General features: G+C 39.8%; 1 protein-coding gene across 1 annotated transcript in view; it reads right to left on the minus strand.

The window, feature by feature from the left end:
• The window catches only part of TRPC5 (transient receptor potential cation channel subfamily C member 5), a 216730-nt gene that overhangs the window by 90359 nt on the left and 98779 nt on the right, over window positions 1-27592 (minus strand). Inside the window, exons 3-5 of the mRNA XM_008158606.3 lie at window positions 15779-16115; window positions 14330-14469; window positions 8743-9065 (exon numbers count right to left, since the gene is read on the minus strand). Coding sequence (XP_008156828.1) covers window positions 8743-9065; window positions 14330-14469; window positions 15779-16115 — 800 coding nt within the window. The remainder of the gene's footprint in view (window positions 1-8742; window positions 9066-14329; window positions 14470-15778; window positions 16116-27592) is intronic.

Raw genomic sequence — 27592 nt, forward strand, 5'->3', positions numbered from 1 at the left:
AGAATAGAGAACCCAGAAATAAACCCACACCTTATGGTCAATTAATATTTACAAAGGTTGCAAAACATACAATAGGGTAAAGATAGCCTATTCAATAAATGGTGTTGGGAAAACTGGACAGATACATGCAAAAAATGGAACTAGACTACCTTATTACACGATACACAAGAATAAACTCAAAATGGATTGAAGACTTAATATAAGACTTGAAATCATAAAAATCCTAGAAGAAAACTCTCTGACATTTCTCTTAACCCAAGGGTATATATATATATATATATATATATATATATATATATATATATATGAAACAAAAGAAAAAATAAACAAATGGGGCTATATCAAACTAAAAAGGTTTGCATAGCAAAGGAAACCATCAACAAAATGAAAATACAATCCACTAAATAGGATAACATATTTACCAATTTTACATCTTATAAGGGGTTAATATCCTAAATGTATAAAGAACTCATACAGTTAAACACCAAAAAAAAAAAACCACACAAATAATCTAATTGAGAAATGTGCAAAGGAATTGAATAGACACTTCTCCCAAGAGGACATACCAATATCCAATAGACATATGTAAAGATGCTTAACTTCACTAATTAACAGAGAGCTGCAAATTAAAACCATAATGAGATATTACCTAGCACCTGTCAGAATGGCTATCATCAATAAATCAACAAACAACAAGTGTTGGCCAGGATGTGGAGAAAAGGGAACCCTCATGCACTGTTGGTGGGAATGTAGATTGGTGCAGCCACTAAAGAAAACAGTATAGAGATTCCTCAAAAAATTAAAAATGTCCACTGCCTTATGAACTAGTCACTCCACTTCTGGGAATTTTTCCAAAGAAACCCAAAACACTAGAACTGATAAATTTGGGAGAAGATGTTCATTGCATCATTATTTACAACTAGAGGCCGAGTGCACAAAATTCATGCACGGGGGGTGGGGGGGGTTGTCCTTCAGCCCAGCCTGCACCCTCTCCAATCTGGGACATCCCTCTCACAATCCAGGACTGCTGGCTCCCAACTGCTCACCTTCCTGCCTTCCTGATTGCCCCTAACCACTTCTGCCTGCTAGCCTGATCACCCTGTACCCACTCCCTTGCCACCCAGATTGATGCCTAACTGCTCCCCTGCCAGCCTGATTGCCCTAACTGCCCTCCCCTGCAGGCCTGGTCACCCCTAACTGCCCTCCCCTGCAGGCCTGGGTTCCTCCCAACTGCCCTTCCCTGCAGGCCCGGTCACCCCCAACTTCCCTCCTCTGCCAGCCTGGTCACCTCTAACTGCCCTCTCCTACAGGCCTGGTCCCCCCCAACTGCCCTCCCCTGCTGGCCTGATCACCCACAACTGCCCTCCCCTGCTGGCCTGATCCCTCCCAACTGCCCTCCCCTGCTGGCCATCTTGTGTCCACATGGGGGAAGTCATCTTTGACCACATGGGGGCAGCCATCTTGTGTGTTGGAGTGATGGTCAATTTGCATATTACTCTTTTATTAGATAGGATAGCCAAGATTTGGATGCAACCTAAGTGCCCATCAGTAGATGAGTGGATAATAAAGCTCTAGTACATTTATGCAACGGAATATTACTCGGCTGTACAAAAAAGAAGGAAATCCTTATCCCTTGTAACAGCATGGATGAACCTGGAGAGTTTTATGCTAAATGAAATAAGCCAGTCAGAGAAAGACAAGTACCATATGATTTCACTTATATGTAGAATCTAATGAACAAAATAGAAACAGATTCATAGGTACAGAGAACAGACTGATATCTAGAAGAGGAGAAGAGGTTGGAGAACTGGGTGAAAAGGTGAAGTGATTAACACCCCTCCCCCCCAATTTATAGACACAGATTACAGTAGCTTGATTGCCAGATGGATAGGGTGGTGGGGCAAGGTAAAAGAGGGTAAAGGAGGGGATAAATGGTCATGGAATGAGACTTGACTTTGAGTGATGAGCACACAATATAATATACAGATGATGCATTATAGAATTGTACACTTGAAACCTATAAAATTGCATTAACCAATGTCACCTCAATAAATTCAATAAATTTTTTTTGAAAGGAAAGACTTAAAGTTGGGAGACAAGTTAAGCATGCAGCAGTTCTTGGAAGAGCTAATGTAGACCTGAATAAAGACGATGCCTAGGATTCTGGCTGGTGTTACTTAATAAGGTGAGGAATTAAAGTGAAAATAGGTTTAGGATGGGGATATGGAGATAAGGAATTTAGCTGTGGATATTTTGTGTTTGAGAGACCTGTGGCACAGCCAGATGTATTCAGGAGGCATATGGAGATAAGGGTTTGGGCCTCAGAAAGAGATATAAGACCAGAAAGTTAGCTTCTTACCATTTCCACCCTTTTCCTCTCACAAGTCCTGTGTGATCAGAATGGTGATGCCTTCCCAGTTGCTTCTCTTGACAGTAGATGAAGGCCAAGTACTCCCAGTATGGAATTCTGAACTAAAACCACCAATAGTACTGTCATGTGATTGTCAGCAAGGACAATAAAGTTCCCTTGAATTATGTGCCAAGGGGAAAAAGAGATTTTTCCCTCTTTTAAGCCAAAGAATAGCAATGGCATCTCTGTAGAATCAGAAGAAAAAGGATGACAATAAGCATGCCATACTTTGTTCTAGGCATACAAACGAGTTCACTTTCCCCTTCTCTAAAAGCTGAGTCTTTCTGATGCCCTGAGTAGGATGTATTTTAGTAGGTTTATACAGAAAATGCCTGAGTTAAATAATTTAAAAGAAAACATAAATCAGAGTCAGACGTGTATGGAAGAAAAAAAAAATCAACACTTAGAGAAAAGTTGAGCTAATATTACTGTTGATTTGTATGGAAGAAAAAAAATCAACACCTAGAGAAAAGTTGAGCTAATATTACTGTTGATTTGGCCTCAGCAGAATGATGCTTCTTCATAACTGACCCCCCAAGATATAATTTTGTGTATGACAGTGCCCATTCTTGTCAATTATCCCTGCTAGGAAAGTGATGGGAGCAAAATGTCAGTTGGCAACAGGGGTGTTAATAATCACTACAGACTTGCAAGAAGGTGTTTCATAAACTTCCTAAACATAGTTTATATGAAAGGGTAATTGGCAGGGACCTGGCATCCTGGAAAACACCTTGCATTCAGATGTTAAATTCTGTTGAATGCTTTGGTGGGAACAAATATAATCTCCTAGTGCTTAAGCCACTACAAAATTGCTCTTTATATTGAAAACAGGTTGATGTGAAATCTGTCTCTAGAGTTACACAGGAGAGGAAGCATTTCCTTGTCCGGAGGCACTAGCAAGGTGACCAGTTGCCATTAAACACCCAAGATTGGCTTAATAAAAATAGCATTATTTCTTTGTCAACTCATTTTGGCCTCTCTTTCCTTTCACATGAGTCTGGTTTCTCTATCCAAAATTTTACCCTGAGAGGCAATAATTATGGCCTAGTGGAGTGGGTAGGCACTGCAAAATGGGCAATGGAATAAGCCAACAGTTTTCAAACTCTATTCACTGGAACATCACCCTGGCCAATACATCAGGGGAAACCTCTCACAACATTGTACATTCACAATGGAAAGTCTGAGAAGTCCTACAATGAAGAAATCTTTTAAAATTTGTCTTAGCATTTTCAAAAAACATTTGATCTTAGATCCTGTTTTCATGTCTATTAACATTTCCCTCATTGTGGTTATTTGTAACCCATTTTATAAAATTCTGCTAGAGGCAAATAATAAGAATAAGCTAGGTAGCATTGTTTTTTCCATTCTCAATTTTTGGAGCTTGGGGTCAAACAGAAACACTTTTTTCTTGGCCTTTGTTAATGAACGGCTTTCTAGAATATCTGAGTCCACTAAAGTGCTTCAGTTTATAGAGTTAAAGAATTATATCTTAATTTAATGACTAAGAATATCTCACAACCTTGGGGTCATTGTTGTGATACCAATGAGTGGCACTCCCCAGAACTTGGGGTGAAGATGGGAAATGTATAGGCCACTGACACCAGGGTAAACCCATCACCATTCTTGGAACCTAACACATTTCCTGAAGTGTGCTTATTTGCTTTCTATTGTCTATTTCTCTAATAGTGATTTGTCAGAAAAAAAAGCCACTCTTAAGGCTTGGAGGTCCTAAATAAATAGGTATTGAATTTGCAAAGAAAAGTTACAGGAGTTCCATGTGTCTGGAGGTAGTAGACTCATGGACAAAGAGTCTTGAGCTGTCTCCTGTGTTCCCAGTAGGAATGGGAAACATTTCCAATCAGTGCTTGGTACTCTTTGAAACCTTAAATTAATCCCAGAAGGTAAGCTGATTTTAATCTTTCTTTCAGCCTGTCCTCTCTTTCTAGCTTATTTCTGTGAAAGGTGGCACAGTTGTCACTGGGAGATGCTCACGAGCTTTTGCCATAACTCCATTCTACACTCCACAAAAGATTATGACACAGAGCATTTTTCCCTGCCAGCATTCCAGCTTCTATTCTATACCGTGTGTGCTCAAGCAATCTTATTGGTTCCCATTTAGCATGTCCAATTAACATGCCTTCTGTTTTACAATCCTAGGTAGGGAAAACATTCCTCAATCAGATACAATGCTCACCCCAATAATACAATCAGGTAAAAGAGATGCAACCACCTCACATAAAGCCCATTCAGACATACCTATTCTACAAATGTTGACCTTAATCCCATCAACCCTTATGCCTCTAACTGCAGCCTCTATTTCAGGCGTCCTCAAACTATGGCCCCGCGGGCCACATACTGGTGTTTTTGCCGTTTTGTTTTTTTACTTCAAAATAAGATATGTGCAGTGTTAAATGTATAGGCCACTGACACCAGGTTCAGTGGGAATTTGTTCATAGTTTTTTTTAAACTATAGTCCGGCCCTCCAACGGTCTGAGGGGCAGTGAACTGGCCCCCTGTTTAAAAAGTTTGAGGACCCCTGCTCTATTTGGTCTTCATCAACAGGTTTTGATTTTATAATACTGAGTAGGGGAAGTGTTCCATTGTCAGATATATATCTATTTCCATAAAACATTCAGGAAGAGGAGACACAACTTCTTTACATAAAGCCTGCTCAAACATTCCAACTTTCATAATTCTAACAACCTTTACATTTTTATATTATCTCAATTGGTGAAGCCTGAGTCAGGGCTTCACCAATGGGTTTTGGTACCACAGTTTGTGGGACTCCTGTGTTAAATGAGTCCTGGAAACTTCTCTTTTCCACCCTCTGACCATGTTACTTACTCTTGTGCAAAAGGTTTTAGGTCTCCAGCCAGGGGTTGATCCAAGAGACCCTTGCTCTTGTGTCAGCCTAACTTGATTAATTTAACTAATTACTGCCAGAAGAGATTGCTGATCATGTTTCTCATTGTAATTTTTGTCTTCTGGCTTTTTTAATTTCACCAAACTAGGGTAGAGTGGACTTGTTTTGGACCCTTTAATGTTGGGGAACCAGTACAGGTCCCTTTGTCTCACTCAACCTTTGATAGTACTGTACTAAAATTTTCATTTTAATCTCATGAATGTCCATTTTATTCATCTCATTTTAAAATAACCATCTTAAGATTTACATCCTGCTGGGATGAGTCTTGTGACTCTCCCCTTTGTTTCTGCTCCTATCAATATTTGCTTTATTCACCTTATTTCTTTTTTTAAATTGTTGAGAAAGAGAGAGAGAGAGAGAGAGAGAGAGAGAGAGAGAGAGAGAGAGAGAGAGAGATTGGTTGCCTCCAGCACTCACCCTGACCAGGAATGGAACCTGCACCCCTTTGGTGTATAGGACAATGCTCCAACCAACTGAACCACACCACCAGCGGGGCCATCTTATTTCTTAATAACTACTGAAAAATTTCCACCTTTTTGGTCTCTTCTTATTCTTCTGTTACTTAGCTTAATGTTTTCTACTAGCACATGTAAGACCTGGCCAGGGGTGGGAGTGGGGGTGGGGAGGAAGCTGAGACAGGAAATTTGATAAGGCTTCCCCAAAGGTCCCTGGGTTTTGCAGTAGAAAGGTTACATGGGGTACCCAAATGAAAGTGGCCCCCTTAACCATAGCATTTACCATAACCTGGGTAATAGGCATATTCAGCAATGAATATCCCAGTCATCATAAAGCCAGTCCCACATGGCTTGCATATGAAGCATACCAGCTGCTTCATCTGGGGGGATCTACTTGGCTCGACATTTACAGGGGGAGATGGAAAGTCCCCCTTATCAGGGTAAATAGACCTTAATGGCTTTTATCCAGTCCACCAGGCTGGCTGTTCCTTCAGAAATAACCTCCTGGGTATATGGATTGTATATAGCCATCTCTGATTGTTCCATAGTGAGCGGTGGGTTCTACATCTACTTAAATTGCTCTTTCACTCTGCAGCCTTCAAAACCAACTACACAGTGTCCAAAATAGTTACTCTCAAAATACATTTCAGTATAGATTCATTGAGAAGTTGATGATATTGAACTACAAAATGAAACAACTCCTTTACTCTATACTCCTTAGTTTCAGTAGGTTCTTGGTGTCACCTGCCCCACTACATTGAAACCTTCTTGCTGATCAGAGGTCTTAGAGGTATTTTCTATTGTTCCCACATAATTTCCTCCTTGGGGGCAGCTTTGAGGCTGATGACCCAAGATCAGAGTGATCTAAATCTCAGCTTGGCTTAGTATTAAGGCCCAACCCAACATTTTCTTATATTTCCATTTTAGCTATTACAGATAACAATAACCAAGGGTTTGTATGTTTAGCATGCTTCTTATTATTTTGCATTTCCTTATGTATCTAATGAGTCAACTCAGAGTGAGGTTTACTACATTTGTAAATTCCATTGGTAACTTTTACCTTTAGTAACATATCACAGCACAACTGCAGTTTCATATCATGGGTGACTAGGTAGCCATCCAGGGATCAAAGGTTCATCATCTCCTGCCTTTCTCTTCCTTTCTCTTCCAAAACTACTACATGTTTCTGTGAGCCACAACAAATCCCATTTCTCTGACACCAACTAAGGGGTTCTGAACTCAAATCCAATGGGTGGGTAAAGGTAGGTTTCCCCCCACATGCACACACACACCACCAATTCTCCAATACCATCTGGGTGGTCCTACAATCCCACTCCATTCTGACACTGCTGGATTAAGAGCCCCGTCCCACAAGACTGCTTCTCTCCCCACTTTTGACCCCAGGTTCACTTCTAACTGACACTCTATAGACTACAGCAGCAATTTTCATGTCATGACACACATAAACAAACTAATTATCAAAATTCTGTGGCACACCAAAATATATTACATTTTTTGCTGATCTGACAAAAAATAGGTATAATTTTGATTCATTATGTGGGACGGCTATTGTGTCAACCGTTATCTTTTTATTTATTTTTTTTTGGGTTTTTTGACAATCAAAGGGAAAAGAGGTCAGTGCCCCTGACTAAATAGCCAGGTATTACATGTTTTAAAAATTCTTGTGGCACACCAGTTGAAAATTGCTGGACTAGAAGTTCCCACAACCCTCTCCTTGTGTTCAATTAAATTGCTAGAGCATCTCACAGAACTCAGAGAAACATTTTACTTACTACATTACTGGTTAGTTAGAAAAGGACGTAACTCAGAAACAGCTAGATGGAAGAGATACATAGAGCAAGATATGGGGAAAGGGCATGGGACTTTTATGACCTCTCCAAGCACATGCCACTCTCCCCAAATCTCTACCAACCCAGAAGCTCTCAGAAACCTATCTTTTAGGTTTTTATGGAGGCTTTATCACATAGGTATCATAGATTAAATTCATTGGCCACTAGTGATTGAACTTCAATTTCCAGCTGCTCTTCCCTCCCTGGAGGTCAGTAGGGTGGGACTGAAAATTTGAACCCTCTAATCCAGTGATGGACAACCTTTTGTGCTTGGTGTGTCAAACTTTGCCAAAAAACTGAGCATAACTCGGGTAGTGTGTCACTTTGAGGAAAAAAACATTATTTCGCAAATGTTTCATCCTCAGGAGCAGCAAATGTTTCATCCTAGGCATGCGGCCGCCTCAGCGGCCGCGTGTCATCAGAAATGGCTACGCGTGTCAGTGCTGACACGCGTGTCATAGGTTCACCATCACTGCTCTAATCAAATGGATAACTCCACTGGCTACCAGCTCCTGTAAAGTAACTCCATTCACATAACAAAGAAACATTATCATTCTCATCACTTAGGAAATTCCAAGAGTCTTTTAGGAGCTCTGTGCCAAAAAGGGGGGAGAAGGGGATGAAGACCAAGTACATATTTCTTATTATAAATCACAATAACACAGGGTGCATTAAAATATTTTTGCATTCTTCCTTTTCTTTGTTCTTGTTTCAGAATAGTTAAGTTAGCTTTCATAGTCACTTATTCAGAGGAATAGTCTTGCTGTTTCATTTCCTTGGTGAGTGATGCTTTTTTGAGTGAGAAATTATTTACTCCCTCCTTATTGATTCTTTTAAAAATGTGGGATGCTACCAAAATATTTTAACTCTAGATACATTCCTGGGAGCCCAGCTGTGTGTTTTTCTCTTCCCCATCCTCCGTCACCTAAGTCTACCTCCTCTCCTAGTCCCTTGTAGCAAGTGAAGAACCTTCCTCCACTTCAGGTTGATCTATGAGTAAGGTTTGTTTGCACTGTCAAGAGACAGTGATACAGCCTTGGACAGAAAATTAGGGTAAAGAAGGAGAAGGCAGAAAAAGGCATGGAGGAAAGGGGAAGTACTTACGTGGAGAAAGCATTGTTCTGTCTCTCACATCGGATCCCCTTGCAGTTGTTCGGCTCATCAATCGCTCTGGTCTCATAATAAAAGTAAAGCTGGTTCAATCCATTGGCAAAAGCCAGAAGGACCAGGCAGTAGATAAAGAGGAATTTGAGGATATCAAGCAGCATTCGCCCCAAAGAAATCTGCAGAGGCCCTAAATGGGAGTTGGCTGTGAACAGGGATATGAGACGCAATGAACTTAAAATGTTCGATATTGCAAAGAGTGCTTCTGCAATCAGAGTCGGGTGCCACATTTCCCATTCTTCCCTTGGACGAGAACCATTATACTGAAAAAACAAACAAACACAAGTGCACAAGATGAGAAGTACAGTGAGCATTTATAAAACTCCCCTTTTGCCTGTATTCTGCACCCAAATAAAGCCATCAAAATAAGCACGAAGCATTCACTTATACAACACTTTTGGTCCCCCCCCCCATCCAATCAATACATGATGTTAATAACTCTCTTCTTCCCACTCCCATTCAAATATATACCCAGGATATAGACATAGAAAAATGAATTTCATAGCCATCATATGGAGCAACCACCTGTGGCTTGTCAACATTTTCTAACTATGAGTTTGCCAGATTGTTGGGGAGTGTCACTGGAATTGAGCCACTGGTATGCCCAAGGTAGGGGGGACAAACTATTCTGCTTCCTAATGAGATTTCAAATTAGATTCGCCTCCTCAACCATCCCCCATCTATTTTGTCCTGAGCACCACAGACAAGCTGTTACTGAAGGACAAGGGATAGGTTCAGCCTCAATGGTGTGCAGTGTTTACCCTGACGTCCCTGCTGTTTGCAGTTTGGGGTGGATGGAGCATTATTGGAGAGCCATTATTCAGAATTTTCTGCTAATTTTTGTTGCAATCTGTAATGTATTCCATACTATTACAAATGGCATGTCAATTTTCCATGTAGTGAATTTAGTACTGCCCACTCAGTGGTGTATGGATGTATTTTATTGTTCCTTTGGCAGCCCTACAAGTTTGAATGTCTGTCTAGCACAAATGAAGAACCAGGAAATTGAAGTAAGAAAAGAGCCAGTATTTCTGGGGTTATTATCCATTTTTCATCCTTGTCTTGGACTACTAGCTCCTAGAACATTGGGTGTCCAGCTTTGTAGAAATATGGCTTTGTTGTGAGACCTAAAGTTCAATTGGGTTTTGTCACTTAAAACTACCTTTATCTCTTGTGAAAAGCAGTCGTACGACAGACAGCCCACAGTGACCAGGGCATAGCAGCTGGAAGACACTAGCAAGCAGGTGGGCAGTTGCTAGAGGAACTTCCAGCATGACGAAGGCAGCTCCAGGTCCAGGGCTCCCATAGTCAGGGCTGCCCAGGCAGAGCCACTGCACTAATTTCATCATGGTATCCTCATAGATTCTCCACCATTGCTTTCACCTTCCTCGCCTTCAAGGACACCACATGTGCGTTGTAGAGACAGATCCAGCAGGCCAGATCTGACTTAACCTGCAAGGGAATGCGCTTCTGACACCCTAACCCCATTCTCATGAGAACAGCCCTCCATCTCATCCACCATTGAAGAGCAAGTTTGCTTTCTAAAAACAAAAGAAAATAACAAAACCCCCAAATTGCCTTTATCTCTCAATTTCATCATAGAATGAGGATAATATCTACTCCTACCTACTACACACATTCGTGATTATGTACCCATATGTGAAAGTCTGTGTACTCCATAAGGGGAGATGTTATGGAAATACAAGGAATTGCTTATTACCTTCTGAAGACAGAAGTAGATTTGGCTTGGAATTCATTATGAAGCATATTGCCTTGAGCTCTCATCTAAATATCACAGTTTCTTGAGACTAAATGTAAACATCTTTCCTGAGAAAATGTTGCATTGTGGGCCAAATTATATTGTTAGCATTTCTAAAATGTGCTTCAGTTCCAACAACTGAGGAAACTGGTGTTAAAATCATTTGTGTGTATCCAATATTCTTTACTGTCAGAGGAGTTTGGAGAAACCTTGCCACATTCCGCTTCTGTTTCAGATAGACTTTAGTTGGCCAACCAGTTTTGTACACTCTTGGCCAAATCTTGTATCTCTACACTTTTCCTTCCAAAAAAATCTGCTGCATCTCTGTGGAGGGGTGGGTATTGTTATGCCTCTTTTACAAGTGGAGGAACTGAAATACAGAGAGGCAGAGTGACTTGCTTAAGATCATACAACACAGCAAGTTGATGGCAGATCCAGGACTAAAACTCAGGTCTCTAAACAGTCTAGCATTATTTCTATTAAATGTTACTTACTAGTATATGATAGGTGATGTTACAGCACATATGGTAGATAGGCCTTTAAAGGTTTTGAGGTATATGTAAAAGATGGAGACTCTTTGCTGATAAGAAAACAGATCTATGTTTTAAAACTAGAAAGAATTAACTGGAAAATGTATAGCTCATAATTTAGGGTTTTTTCTCTCTACAGCCACAACTGTAACCCAGGGAAGTCCATGGGATGTTAAGTCTGAATTTTCAGAATATTCAGAAGTGTGAAAGATGATTCTTGTGGCAAATCTATGCTTTGCATATACTTTTAGAGAAAGATTATAAAATATGAGAGCAGGGAATAAATTTGGAACTCATTTAATATGGAGGTCAACAAAAATGTTGTGTTAAGCACTGTGGGGCAAAAGTAGGTTTGCAATTGTAATTACATGAAACATGGAGTTTATTTTTGTATTATTTATTAAATATTGTGTTATTTCCCATTTGAACAACTGTAAACCGACTTTTGCCCCACCCTGTACTTTTGGTTTTGTGTACTATATGGTTCCTGTAACCATTACTCAACTAATTTCTTATAGAACTAAAAGACAGTATATAAACAAAAGGATGTGGCTGAAGGCTAAATTTTCTCTGAAGACCATAGTTTTCTAACTCCTGATCTAACACAAGTGATTTTTCAACTGTGTTCCTTGAAACCTGAGGGTTCATCGGAGACAGCTGGTGACCACTGTGGGAGCCAACAAGGAGGCCTGGAATACCAATTCCTCAATCCAAATTCAATACTTTAATCTCGAATATATCGCAATTCTGTATAAGTTTTAATTTCAAGATGTGGTTTCAATCTTATTTTTCAGAGTCCAAATCTAAGGCCCAGAGAGGTAGAAGGATGACCTATGGTAATCCAGTTTGTGAGTATCAGAGAAAGGATTAAATTTTCTGACTCTTGAGTTAGTGATATTGGGAGGCAAGGGATTTTTCTTATATTTTTTTTGAGATGGAATGCACCTTAAAAATTGGCTTCCATGCCTTTCAAAGGGGACTCAGTCATAATAAGGATGTGTGTGTGTGTGTGTGTGTGTGTGTGTGCAGCCAAGAACTGGCTTTTAAAGAAAGAACTACAATTCAATGGGTATCAAAGTTCAGATTTAGTCTGTACATATGGAAGTAAGGTGGTGGTGGAATAAATATAGGTGGTACTATCCTAGAAGACTAAAGGACAATTATTATTCATTTATGGGGATATTTGGGGGGCACTGAGGACCACCAACCTTATGTGTATTTGTTCCTTTTGAGTACTTTAGTCTATGCTTTTGGTTCCTGTTGTTGTAGACCATGTGGGGTGACTAGTTTTCACTCTAATAAAGGATCTCCTGTAAGCCCAGCTTATCCCATGGTGCTTTTGTATTTCCTCAGTGATCTGAAATGTTTCAAGAAGCCTGGGAACCAGTTCTTGAGGTTTTACCTCATAGGGGTTGGCTCAGCCTATGTGATGCTCAGAATAAGTTCATCTCAGGCTGGTGTGCTCTGTGGATGAGTGGGCCAGATTGCCCATTTATAATTTCTTATTGCAAATCTAAAGTCTGCATGTGGCATGTCTTGCTTCATAAATTTTCTTTTTTTATAGGATGACTCCAGCTTCTTGGCAAATGTTTCCTTTGAGTTAAGTGTTTTTCAGTTAAGGGGCATTCACTCAGCTTAGCAGAGTTGATTTATCTTTTCACTCTGTGGTGGGAAGTGTTTAGCTCTTTGGAAACCTTACCAGTGAAGCTGGACAGGTTATGCGATTAGCTAATATTGGGCATCTATAGGTACATTTTCATATCCCCAATAGTTAATCATTTTACTGATCACTTATTCTAAACTTTTAAGCAAAACCCACTAATTTCTAGATTGATAATTTGTTGTCTCTCCAGTGTATAAATACCACTTCCAAAGGAAGAAATGTATTTTTTAGGCAAACAGTGTTACTTAGTCAGCAGAGTGCCAGAATGATATGGATTTCATCCAGGCACATTAACCAGAGATTCAAACATTTCCTCACCAGCTTTTTCTTGTATAAGGAAGTTGTAAGTATGTGTTAAGTGATCACCACAAGTATAAGGCATACTCTTAGGCTTCTTAAAAAATGTTTCATGACTGCATTCCACATTCATGTGCTATATAACTAACTCCCAAAATCTTAAAATTTATGTAATATGCATATTATGGGTATAAAAATAAAGCAAGTTGTTGGAGATTTGGGGGACAGCCATATTCCCATTCTAAAACTTAATGTGAAATTTAATGCCAAAAAGCACGAGTGACTAGAGAATATTGGAGCCTTAATTGTCAGCCTTTCCTCATATTGGAGAAGTTCAACTCATGGTAGAGGAGGATCACCATTCAATTATCTAATGAGCACCAAATTTGAACTCAAAGCCTGTGACCTAATGTGAAGGGCTATATATGAAACTATTTTTTTCAGGATAATTCAGGCTATATAGTGTGCAGGAAAAGTACCAATGTTGTTTGTGTGTGTATAAATGTCATCTGAATTGGTAGGGGGACATAAATTAGGTGATACTTAAAAAGCTGGATTTATAATAGCTTGAATGATCATCCTGGTGGTGGAAGTGATGAGGGAGGCAGAGACAATTAAAGGTCTATGTCTCATGCAGTGAAGTTTCTAGTGTTCTGCTGTCACATGAAGAACAGTTGATGAATTATTAATATTTAGCTTTGAGAAGAGAGAACTCAATGGGTTAGGGAGAGATCACTTCATAGTGGGAGCACTATTATGGAGAAGGAACAGCCTTGTCCTGTTTGATGCCACAGGGAAGAAGGATTACTAATGAATATGTCACAGAAAGAACATCTTAGAAAAATATAAAGTTAGTACTTTTTAATGAAGTGACAAGGGTTGAGAGAAGCTTTTGGAGCTAGTGAATTCAATGAATTATTTTTTAATCTCTGTCCTATACAAGTATCGGTGGGCCATCTTTCTGGAAAAGTTATTTTTCCACTTTCCATCTTTCTGGAAAAGAACATTTAAGCACTTATTGAATGGATGGGTGGCTGAAAGCTATTTTACTTTCAGAGTTGAAGAAGCTATGGATTTATTTGCAAATTGCTCCATTCTCCAATTTCTTTGCTTAGGCAACACTGCTTACAAACTATTAAAATAATGTTTATATGGTACTTTCCCACATGGATGGGATCATCATCAGCACTTTACCCTTAAACTCTTTATGTCCCCAGTGCTAAAGATTAATGTAGCCAAAATTATTGCGTAAGAGGAATGGCAGACATTCCAAATTACCTTGACATAGGCCACAATCTTCAAGGAAATAGTTGCCAGGTAGAGTGAGTTCATTGCAAAATCCATCAGGTTCCACCAATCATGGATGTATTCAGTAAATCCACCATCCCACATTTCCTTAATCTCCCCCCAAATGAAACCTGAAGAATGGAAGCAAAAGTTTCATTTCTTTACAGGGTCAGAATAGTCATCCTAGTCATCATAGTAGGATTCCCCCATATAACAAAACATGAAATAAGTGAATCAATTGGGGTTAGTGGAGTGAAGCCCCTAAAGATAGTAATCATCTACTTCTTTTTCTTTTCTTTCTTACCTCCCAGTATTGAACTTACTAAACCAGATAAGCTTTACCTGGATATGCACATATGTTATACTTTTCAGGCTACTACTCACTTTTAGCATTGTTATTATAGTTACTGGGATGCTGTTATAATTTTGGGTGCCAGATTCTATCCGCTTTAGAGTGGGAGTAGTTTCATCAATAAATTAATTAGGTCAATATTTTCCCATAATCCTTAGTTTCCAATGTGTGCTAGTGGGAAAATTTCTTAATGAGTTCTGAGGTAAGCAAGCTGACCATGGACCAAAATACTCGATGTTGGTGTTAAAGCCAGGCAGTGGGGCCCCAAATAATTTAGAATCCTCTTTTCTCCTTTCTCTTCTCATTGTGTGATGGCGTCATGGAATTTTGCCTGATAGTACTGATGCCTTGGAATGTGGAACACAGTAAAGTATACAGCTGTAGTCCAAGGCAGTGGTTCTCAGGCTTTAAAGTGCATGCAAGTAACCTGGGGATGATGTTAAAATGCAGATTCTGATTTTAAAGATCCAGGGTGGGACTTGATATTCTGTTTGTCTAACAAACTCCCAGGACCACAATTTGAGTAGCAAAGACTTAAAGGATGGCAGTGTATTAGAGGGTCCAGTGCAATCTAATTATGCCTGGAGAATGCTGTTAAGACTGCTTCTATCATGAATTGTGTGAATTTCCCAGGTTTCCCTCCTGATTGTGAAATCAGTATCCAAATAGGATGTCTACTCTGAATATGTACTGGGATTGTGTGGAATAGCCATGAGAAATAAGTAGATCCAAGTGCTCCCTCTCCCAGTTATGGGAAAGAGGGCATGCCCTCCCTAACTTACCTGAAGCTGGTTCTGACTGATACTTGGCTTTCCTTCTAAACCAACTGACAAGACACTTTCCTTGTCTTTGATGGTGTTAGGTTAACAGAAACAAGCCCTGGGTACACTGCCAATTTCACTGTAAAACAGGAAATACTGAGTGACCAGGGAAGGGGAAGAAGGAACTACATTTCTGAGGCTCCCAACAAAGGACTATGCCACTACACAGATGGAAGGTTCAGAGCTAGTCCAACTGCCTATTCCAGTAGTTTCTTTAGACAAGACCAGCAGTCAGTCTGGCTTTATCTCCTGGTCCCTTTGACTCACCAAGAACCCAAGGCAATATCATCCATTCCACGACAGTTGGGGGAGGCCCCTGTACATGAAGGTCTGTTCTGACGATGTGCTGAGAAGCCAGGAGAAGCATGAAGAGGAAGGTCAGATATGATGCTGTGTGGCAGATAAACTTGATAAAGGGTTTCTTGATGAATAGACCAAGGTTGCTCCTAGGTGAGATCAGATAAGCTATAGACAGCATGGGAAACAGGAACCCAATGGTCATGCAGGTCAGAAGCTTGACTACCCAGTGTTTCCGCCGCCATCCAGGGAAGCCATCATACCACAGAGTGGCAAGCAACTGTTGGCAATTGGGCTGAGCAACAAACTGGGAAAAAGAAGAGAACAATTTAGGCATCAGAGATAACCAGGAGGAAGTCTACATTCATATCTTTCCTAGTTTATAGCCAGTTGCATGGCCAATCCACCAAAGAGGCCTGATTTACAGGTTCCCATGAATGGATCTAACCCCAGAGATAGCTTTACATGTCAAGTTATGAGACTAGATCTTTCTTTGGATTATTTGTCTCATATATTATACAAAATCACTCTGTTTTGTTTGTGCTTTGACTTGCCTCTTTATTCCATCTCTTATCATGTTAGAGAAATGGTTCCTAAAACCTGGCTCTGCATTAGAATTTTAAAAATCCACATTCCCAGGTGGTACCACAGGCTGACTAAATGAGCCTCTCTGGGTGGTAGAGTCTGGGCAGCCATTTTACAAAGTTCTCCTGAGAGTTTACATGCCCCTTAGCAGAGAATCATGGGGATTTTTTATTTCATATTGATTTACATCTACTAATTCCTCTAGCCTATGTAAAGTCATCAACAAATCTGCACTTTGGGCAAACATAAACTGGCAGGGAATCAGCTCATGCCTGTGGCTATGGTTTGGAATGGAAATGAATTCTCTTTTTTATTTTGTCTTTTTATCCTTTGGTTCTGAGACACTGTTTGTTGGCTAGCAATGAATCGGGTTGCTACTTTGCCATTTACTTAATACCCTCTCTAATCTAGACATGCAAATGAGGAAGATATATTTTGGGGCCAATATTATAACATGTATACAACTCAGCTGAAATTTTACTTAAACTCAATCTACAAAGTGTCAGCGATTAATAGTGAAGGAATCATCAGCATTGCAAGTCACCCTCCAGCTGCTCTTTTTCTGGTAAGGAACTCAATAAGGAACTCAACTGTCAGCCATGATTTTAAATATTTGACTGCTTTGGCTACCCATGGGAAAGGTTAAACAGAGCTGCACTATATATCTTAGTTACCCAGCTTTACTGTTAATATATTTATGAAGGTCATTAGCTTCTCCAAAAAAATCATTCTTCTCTTTCTTAAACACACAGCTGGACTACACCGCCCAGTCTCCCTTGCAATGAGGTGTGGCCACATGATTAAGTTCTTGATAATGGAATGTTTAGAGAAATGATGAGTGGCACTTCCAGACCTGCCTGTAAAGGTCTTCCATGTGTGCCTCCTCCATGTTCTTTTCCTTTTCTGGCTGACTGGGATGTGGTAACTCAGGATGATTTAGGGAATTCTGTCAGCCTGTGGCCCCCAATGACCATGTGGAGGAGAACTATCTTGCTCACCAATAATACCTGTCTTAGAATGTTACATGACTGTGTTTGAGCCATTACATATTTAGCCTACCTTAAAGCAGTTCACTATTACAAAACTACCAAAAATAAGCTGTAAAATCTTTTTAGGATGTGATCTCAATTTATCCAAAGATCTCCATTATGTCCTTACATCTCCCTATTACACATTCACACACAAAAAGACAAAATCATCTGGTCTTTTCTACTCTTCTTGGCATTTCAGCCTATGACTAAGGCTGGGATGAAAAAAGTACCAGAAAAATTTAAAGAAAAGTAGAAGGGTAAAACAAGATATTTGGATGCAATGGGGAAAAAGCACTGGGAGCACACAATCTAGTGACAGAAACAAATGTATAAAAAGACAGTTATGAAACAGTATAGTAAGAGCACTCAAATGCATATGAACAAAGCAAAATGAGAGCATGAAGGAGAGGCAAATCTGGACTGCTCAGAAAAAGCTTTTTGGAGAAGGCAGTACCTGAGTAGAGCATTAAAGAATGCATAGAAGTTGGCTAGGTTTAAGGGAGGAGATAGAAAAATAGTAAACAGCCAAAGAAAAGGGGAGAAAGACTAAAGTCATAGAGGTGAAAAAGATCATGACTTGTACATGGAAGTAAAGCAGTCTGGGATACATGCAGTTGAAAATGATAAGAGAAGAGGCCTAATAGGTAGGCAGGGGTTACAGAAGATCAAAATAATAGTCTTAGGCCATTATAAATAGTATGACTAATTTTAACAGCAATGGGGGCCACAAGTGATCAAGTGATGTGTGTGTGTGTGTGTGTGTGTGTGTGTGTGTGTGTGTGTGTAAAGTAATATAGTAGAGTAGTTAAGACTACAGACTCTGGAGCTAGATTGCAGTGGTTCTTTCTGTTCTTCAATGTCCTCATGTGAAGAATGGAGATAATAGCATCTATCATATATAGTTGCTGTGAGGATTAAGATATGTTACTAGATATGAAGCACGTAGAACTACATTTAGCATATAGTAAGGGTTTATTAAGTCTTGGAAGAGTTAATACTGTTAAGATGGCAATACTCCCCAAACTGTTCTACAAGTTCGATGCAATCCATATAAAAATTCTAGGTATTTTATTGCATAAATTGACAAGATGATCAGAAAATGCATATGGAAATACAATGGAGGCAAAATAGCTAAGTCAATTCTGAAAAAGGAGCACAAATTTGGAGGACTCATGCTTCCTGATTCGTCAAAATGATGTATTTGTGCGTGGGTTAGTGCAAATAGAGTCCTTTTCAAATTTCCTCCTTAGGGGGCTTAAAATAAACAACAACAAAGGATGAGCAGTTATAGGAGCTTCTTAAAAGCCAGAAGACTGAGTGTTGCTCAAGGACTGAGAGCACGTGTAAGTCTTTATTATTTTCCCAATATTTTGCTAAATGCCTGACACAAGGTAAACACTGACTAAATATTTGTTGAATGGCTGATTGAATAAATAAATTTGTGCTGGATGAATCTTGGCAGAACTCTCTCTTTCCAAAGCCTTCTTTCCTTAGTGTATGTAGTGGGTGAAGTTTGGTAGCTAACTCAAGTCTTTTAGGAGTTGCAACTAGGAACTATTCTTAACATAGTCAGAATAACATCTATTGAGTTCTTATAGTGTGCCAAACACTGTACCAGATTTTCACATATATCATCTCACAGCAAACCCAAAGGTAAATATTAGTATTAATCCCATTTTATAGATGATGGGACTGAGCCCAAGCTTTCATTCTTGGTAAGTGATGGAGCCAGGACTGGAGCCCTAGCTTGGCTGACCATAGACCAAGCTCTTACACACTGAATGCTGGCAATCCATGGATGGTATGATCTGAGGCCTGCAGAAAGCTGATAGTCTTAGTATCTTCCCTATTGGCCTTACTACAGTGACTGAAATTCCCATACTACTTATTATTTTGGGTTAAGGCATTATGTTTTTAGGAAGTAGTGATATATGAAGCTACTGACTACCCTTATGACTTTAAAGTGAGTATATCATATTAGCCAGTTATCTAGCTATAAGAGATCTGCCTGCCAGCAAAGCACAGAAGCTATGGGGCTCTACTAGGTCTAGGCTCCTGAGTAGCAGCTAGGAAAGTCAGGGGTAGTGATGCATAGCTAGGACCATAGGGGGGGGGAACCTTAGAAGATCTTACCTGTTGGGTTTAGCCCCAGGCCCGATCTTTATGGAACCCATGTTTTCAATCTATCTAAATCTTTTCTTCATAAACCTCCTAGGATCCTCACTTCAGTTTTTCCCTCTGCAATGCTTCATTTCTTCAATGTTCCCAGGCAAGGGCTAAAAATTAATATTTTCTCTACTGCTGCATAGGACTTTTGGAAAAGCCATGGCTCTTTTTCCTTTGACATAAATCTGTGTTTTAAATGGGGTGGCTCAATAGCTCTTTACCCCTCCAAAAGATAATTCTTTTTTTTTTTAAACTTTATTGTTGAAAGTATTGCATATGTTCCATTTTTCCTCCATTGACCTCTCCCAGCCTGCCCCCACCCCCCACCTCAGGCCTTCTCCACCCTATTGTCTGGGTTCCTGAGTTATGCATATATGCACAAAGAGTAATTTTTGATAGAAATAGTGTAAAGTTCTATTGGAAAGAGCACAGTCCTCTCCTAGACAAATAGCAAAACTGCTTTGATTTAATCTCAGAGCTTTGACTTCATTCATTCAGTGAAGAGAATTATCTCCCCAGCTCCTCACCAGGCTATTGTATGCAACTTTTGTTCCTACAGCTGTCTAAATAATCACATGGCTTGTACCTGATTCACATGCTGAACCCAAGGCAGACAGAATTTGACTTGCTCATTGCCAAGGGAGTGCAAGATCAACATGATTCAATTTAGGCATTTCATCAAGTATTTCTGTACAGCTGATCTGTGCCCAGTTCTGTGTGGCACATGGGGAGGAGTTTACAAGAGAGATGGACAGTTATTCTGGCCTGCAGGAGCTCATTGAGATACCAGCCAAACCCACATAAAACAAGTAACAGGACAATGATGTTAGTGTTCAGACACCTCACAAGCAGTACAGATTGTAAAAGTGTCAGGTTTCCAGATGATTGGCTCTCACAGACTGGTGAAGGCCACTCCCCTCCAAGTAAAAATATTTTGTCATTAAGGACATAAAAAAGACATGCTCCTTGTATCTCCTATTAAAAGATCAGAATACAATTTAGTCATGCAAACTGGGTCCACTTAACGTTAGGAAGAGCTCATTACTTTGATATGAAGCACCCTAACCTAGGAACTCAGGGCATTAAGAGATGGGACAAATCAGCAGGCACTAGAGTCAGCAGGAAAAGCTGCAGAGAATCATTAAATCAGTGAACCCCACTTCCTCTGGAAGTCTTTCCTGATGGCCACAGCTAGAGGAGATCCCTCCTGCCTGAGCCCAGATCACTTTGCTGCTTCTTTTGGTACCTTTTAGAGCCTATCTTTTGTTATACTAACTTACATGTAGAACCCATGACTTGGCCTTCTTACAACAGTAAGCTTCTGAAAGGAAGGACCAATTTTGTATGTTGTATGACATTTTATGCCTCAAAGGGCTTTGTGAGAATTACCTGTATTTGTTAAAGTGAAAAATTTCTCCTCTCTGCATCCTTGCTAAAAACTTTAGACATGAATGTTCAACTGCCCAGCAGCATTTCAAACACATAACTCAAATAAAACTTTCCCCCCCGCAAAAGCCCCCAAGACACACACACACACACACACACACACACACACACACACACACACACGCGTACGCATGCACACGAGTGCAGGATTCTCTTTTCACCTTGCATTTTGCGTGCTTTCAAAGTGTGTCTCTAGTAGTGGTCATAATAGTCACAGATTAAATGTACATAGAAATTCTTATGTTTTGGGTATTTTCAAAACACTTTCTATGTATTAACAAACCCAGAAGGTTGGTGCTATATTTACACCCATTGTACAGATGAGAAAACTGAAGCTCAGAAAGCGTAAATTGTAATAATAACAATTATCATTTGAGTGCCTACCATGTGCTCATTTCAGAGTAGTGAGCTAGGGATAGATTTCCCTGGTTATTGAGTCCCCATTCTCTGAGGAAGCAATGGATAATGAAGGAAAGTCCACTGGAAGGAGCAGAGGGTATGGAGGTTGGAGATAGGCCCTGAGAAGTAAGCCAGGGTGTGAGGCAGAGAAAAAAAGCCAGTAGCAATGAGCTTCCAGTGGCTCCATTAGGAACAGACAATGGTCAGAGGAGAAACATATTTAACTCCCACAATCCACCCTATTTTCTGTCATGGAAGCTGTCAGCAAGAAAAAAAAATTAGATTAGGATAATACAAGTCAGTCCCACATTTAGACACTTAACTGGTTGTTTTCAGATGATTTAAAATTGTTCAGTGTATACAAAAGTGCAATACATGAGACTGGAAATAAGATCATCTTGACATGTTTAGCATTCAGAGGTTTGTAAAGCAGCACAGGCCTGTTATTCTGGAAAGTAATTAGCAATGGCTTATCTTGTGTTTCCAAAAAGAGATTAGCTGACTTCAAGATGGGGAATTTACAGCTGTAATCACTTAGTTCATTTGGAGAAAAAGAAAATTTGAAACATGAGAATGAATCATGCCCCCACCTCAGGAGAAAAGGTGAGGATCTTGAAGAATAACTGAGTTCCAGGCTATGGCAGGATCTGAAATGAGGGCCTTTTTTGTTAATTTGAAAGGTTTACTGACCTTCTCAGAGCCTCCTTATACTCTCTCAGTGAATGGCTGCACATTGGAATAGGCCCAAATTTCATTGCATCACATGACAGTTCTTTAAAAGATAAGCTGGGTTGTATATGTGTTGTGTGTATTTAAAAAGCCAGCCAGCAGAAATGACCAGAGACAGAACCAGTTTTGTTGGTTTGTTTTGTAGATGCCGATCAAGCAGGGCTCTGATGAGGAGAAAATACTCAAAAAGGAAATCTGTGGCAATGCTATATTTCCTGAAGAGGCAGAAATGTTCAAAACACCTTTCTTCTCTCACCAATGCAGTGATCTTGCTGAGCCATACTTTCATGAAATGATTTGGCTTTTTACCACTGCAGCAGAAATTTGAGATGAAGAATAGGTGTAGGCAAGTGGTTTAGGGCCAGATTATAATTTTACATGTAGGCTCTGTCTAATGCAATTTGATGCTTACCCACTCAGATTATTAATCCATGGGGATTTTTTAAAAAAGGAGATACTTGCTTACCCAGGGATTACTGAGACATTTTGTAATCACTGGCTGCAGTTTCAATTAGCTAGCAGACTTGGTTCCGGAGATGGGATAATCAATATCAATGCCAATTTAGCTGCAAACTCACAATATAAGTCAATTGGCAATCATATCTCTAATTTCAAACTAGAGCTAAGCCTCACTAATTTGAACTAAATGGAGGAAGGTGAAAATAGATGCTAAAAACTGTTTTAGAACACATATTTAAAAACTAAAATTTTTCATTTGCAAATATACACAGTAGTCGGATTTAACTAAATGTTATAGTTCTGTGTTGGAGGTGATGGATTCTGAAAGCATCTAGTGAGGCTGTTAAGTCCAATGCAATGCTTCTTTTAGCCATGAGATGGCAGCAGAGGGTGGTAGGAGCTCACTTCCTGCTCCAAAGAGGGGCATTCTAGTAGGGAGCACTAACCCATGGATCAAACTAATGATACATGGAACAGAGCAGGTGGGGAAATATAATGAGAGCCAAAGAGACAACTGATTCAGATGGCCTAAGTCCTTGAGCACTGGATTCCCTGGCAGTACCTAGCTCAGTGCTGGGAGGATGCTACAGGTATGCATATCCACAGTCCCTATTCAAAAACTCCTGGGGCCAGATGTGTTTTCAACTTCTAAATTTGTCATATTTTAGAACAATAATATGTAGTCTGTGCCATAGTTTATGTAATACCCCCAGTGGAGTTTGAGGCAGCACTCATAATTAGAGTTACCAAATTTAGCAAATAAAACTTTATGAATGCTTAGACTCAATGGGTTAAATCAAGACCATAAATTTCCTCACATCAGTTTATCTCAGGTTTGCCATCTTATGAGTTTTGATAGAAAATTTATTATTTTTTCTTCTGTTTTTCAGAAATTGGTAGATTTTAGAATTGTGTACCTGTAATTGTTCAACAAATAAAAAAAAATGGAGAGATCTATGGTATGCCTTCACTGTATCTAGTTCTTAGGGACCATGTTCCCCTCCTCACTTTTTGGATTACAGGATGTTTTCAGGTACTTCAGATCCTGAAGGATTGGGGTGAATGGGAGATTAAGTTAGGTATGCCCAGTAGTTGGCTTGGCTGGAAATTTCATGACTTGCGGTGAGCTGCCCACTTCCTTTAAAATTTTTGGCATGAAATCAGAAAAAAAGGAGGTGGAGGAAACTTAACCCCTCTCTATAATAAATAATACATTTTGAAAACATGTACAGTATATTGAACTCTGACTCTGGTTTGGCCTCTGATTTGTAGTGAGACTTGGGGCAAGACTTTGTGTTTGGGTCTTTATCTGTGCAATGGTGGTTCTACCACCTACCCTACCTTCTTCATAGGGTTGCCATAATGATCAAATGCATCATTGGTGGCAAAACGCTTTGAAACATTCTCAAAATGGAAGATGGCATTCCTCATGCATCTTTGTTAGCTTAACTGTGCAATGTAGGCTATAAACACAAAGCTATTTCTAAAAAGGTAAAGTAGTAGCACGGTCTTTGTAGTCAGACAGAAAGACTTGGGAGTTCAAATTTCAGCTCCACAACTTCTTGGCTGGGTGACCTTGGCAAGTTGCTTAATCTCTTTGGTTCTGTTTCCTCATCTGAAAAATGAGGATTATACTAGTAACCCATAAAATAGAGTCATTCTGAAGACTAAGAAAGTTAATTCAGCCCCTGGCAACAAGCAAAAATGTCATCACTTTTTCATCATAGATTATTGTAAAGATTAGATGAAGAAGCAATACATAAATGTTAGCTATTTTCATCATTATGGCTATTATTATAAGATGGAGAATTGTTGCTTCTTGGATAGAGAGTCTTGAAATGACTATATACGTGACTTGACACAGATCTCACCTAGAAAATTTGCACATATCAGCACTGCTTCCATTCTCAATTCCTCTGAATGTTCTAAGGGTGCATTAGAGGTACATTCAATTGGAAACAGTACCATCCTGATTGTACAGTCAGATACTATAAATAACTCTAACAAATACCAGAATGAAAAAGCAGAGTATTATGTAAAACACATTTTAGAAGAAGAGAGGCAACTTGGTAGATAAAGAAAAGAAGTTTTCATTGAGAAAGATTGGCAAGTCAGGATGGCAGGAAGGATGGCTTTTTCAGACTGGATGACAAGGAGTGGTATCTCATGGGGTTCCTTAACGCTGAGATAGAAGATATTATGAGTATGATTTTTAGATCAAAGCAATAAACTCTCTCAAAGTGGCTTTTACAGAATGATTTTCCAAGTGCATGACCTAGAGAGACCAGTGCAGCATGGCTCTTGTGTGCTTAATGTAACCTAAGAACAGGATGTTCTGCATTTTCTTGCCTACCCCAACCATCCCTCATACTCCTACACCGTCTCCCCTCTTCTCTCTCTCTCTATCTCTTTGAAAACAGGGATCCTAAATGCTTGAAGGGCTTTTAGGAAGTCACTTTCCTTCTGCTTCCAAGCAGGACCATTTTGAAGCCAATTCAATTAAGCCAGCAACATTTACTGAGCACCTACTCTGTGCCAGGTGCTTGCGAGACAGACATGACTCCAGTGGCTAGAATCCTATTTCTTAAAGAAACACCTAAAAATGATAAAATTATATTTCTGCTTTCCAATGGTGGGGTTCCCAGGGCCTGACTAGAACTGCAATGAAATCAGGAGGCTTTCTCACTAAGGACTAAAACAGGAATGTAACCTCACAAAAGAACATGATTTATGCAGCTGAAGGGAGAATAAAATGAACTGGAATCCTGCTTCTGTGTATCAAAACCATCCGGGCTCTGTTGGTTTGATTTTAAAGCTAGCGGTACTATCTTAATCCCTGTCCTTCTAGGGACCAAACTTGTGATGGGTTTTTATTAATGACTTATTTACTATGTGCCAAATACTCTTTCTCCTCTCCTCTCCTCTCCTCTCCCCTCCCCTCCTCTCCTCTCCTCTCCTCTCCTCTCCTCTCCTCTCCTCTCCTCTCCTCTCCTCTCCTCTCCTCTCCTCTCCTCTCCTCCCCTCCCCTCCCCTCCCCTCCCCTCCTCTCTCTTCTTTCTTTCTTTCTTTCTTTCTTTCTTTCTTTCTTTCTTTCTTTCTTTCTTTCTTTCTTTCTTTCTTTCTTTCTTTCTTTCTTTCTTTCTTTCTTTCTTTCCTCCCCTCTCTTCTTTCTTTCTTTCTTTCCTTCTTCCTTCCTTCCTTCCTTCCTTCCTTCCTTCCTTCCTTCCTTCCTTCCTTCCTTCCTTCCTTTCGTCTTTCTTCTTAACCATCACAATGACTCTATGATATAGTTATTATTGCTGTTCTGCAGATGAAGAAACTGAGACATGGAGAGACTAAAGAATTTGTGAGTGGTGTGAGCCAAGTTTTGAACCCAGGTCTATCTGAGGATACATTTGATACTCTGACCCAGGAGTCATCAGCCTACAGCCTGGGGGCCTAATCTAGCCAGTTATCTGTTTTTGTAAATAAAGTTTTATTGAAATAAAGCCACTTTCACTTGTTCACTTATTCTCTACTAGAGTTCCGATGCATGAAATTTGTGTAAGAGTAGGCCTTCCTTCCCCGGGCTGCCGGCACCGGCTTCCCTCTGGCACCCAGACCCAGGTTTCCCTTGCAGCCCTGGCTTCATCCTGAAGGACAGAAGGATGTCCAAAAGGACATCCATTCTAATTAGCATATTACACTTTTATTATTATAGATGGCTGTTTTTGCACTATAGTGGCACAGCAGAGTAATTACAACAGAGAGCATATGGCCTACAAAGCCTAAAATATTTGCTATCTGACCTTCACAGAAAAAGTTTGTTGACCCCCCTTCCCTACCCACTTTGAACACCATATCCCACAGTCTCTGGTATGTAGATTTTAGAGTTAGAGCTGAGGTCAAATTCTGGATTTGGCATTTATTAACAGTGTGCCCTTAGACAAGTCTTTTTACTTCCTTTGTGTCTCAGTTACCCCACTTGTAAAATAGAAATAATATTATCTGTTTCTTAGCCTTGTTGTGAGGATTAAAAGTTGTTATGAAAAGTTGTTAGCACAGTGTTTGGATGACTGGCACATAGTAAACTCTTAAAAATAGTAGTTAAATTATTTGGAATGGTAATGATAACACATAGAATGTAGCTCTATGCCTAGTACATAGTGAATGTTCAATTAAACACCAAATATTTGTATTTATCTTATTATTATTCTTGCTAACTTGTCTAGGGCCTTCTAATGTTGAAGAAAAGGCTGAAGGTTAGGGCTGTAGGTAGAGGTGTGGGGATGAACAGGATAGGGCAGTGAACACAGTGGTTCTAGCCTAGAGAGGGGTTGACAATAGATAATTGACTCTGGAACAAGCTGCTTAATGCTTAAAGCATGAACCAGATTATAAGACCAAAGTGAGTGAGAGAGAAAAAGTGAGCATACCCAATTCTGTGAGGTTTTTGTTTGTTTGTTTGTATCTTTAAAAATTTCTCTCCCTGCAGTGTACTTGAATAAACTGTGATTCCATTCTTTGAAATTTTGGGAGTTTTCTTAAGGATTCCAGTGTGTGCTGACCTCCCCATTCTCCTGTAGCAACTATAGCAAAAATGATTATGTGGTATACTTTGTTCACAGTAGTGCTTGGTTGGCTTCCCTGATTAGAGTTTAAACTCCTGTAGGGCAGAAACCATGGCTTTTATCTCCCAGGTTGAGGGAGAAGGAGGATATTGCTGTTATTAAACAATGAAGGTGAGTGTGCTGTTGTTGTCGTGTGTTCCTGACTGGGAAGGTCCCTGATAGAGACGGGAGAATGAATTTCAGAAGCAAAGTCTTTGGGAGACAAATGAAATATTTCAGGGTCCTCTTAAGTGACAGAAAAAGTAAAAAAACAAACAAACAACAAAACAAAACAAAATAAAAAAGTAAAAAAAATTGGCAAAAAAGGCAGGACCCTAGCAGCAGGGAGCCTTCTGCTGGGTGGCTACATCTCTTAGATA

Source organism: Eptesicus fuscus, chromosome 1 (genome assembly GCF_027574615.1).
Source record: "Eptesicus fuscus isolate TK198812 chromosome 1, DD_ASM_mEF_20220401, whole genome shotgun sequence".
NCBI lineage: Eukaryota > Metazoa > Chordata > Mammalia > Chiroptera > Vespertilionidae > Eptesicus > Eptesicus fuscus.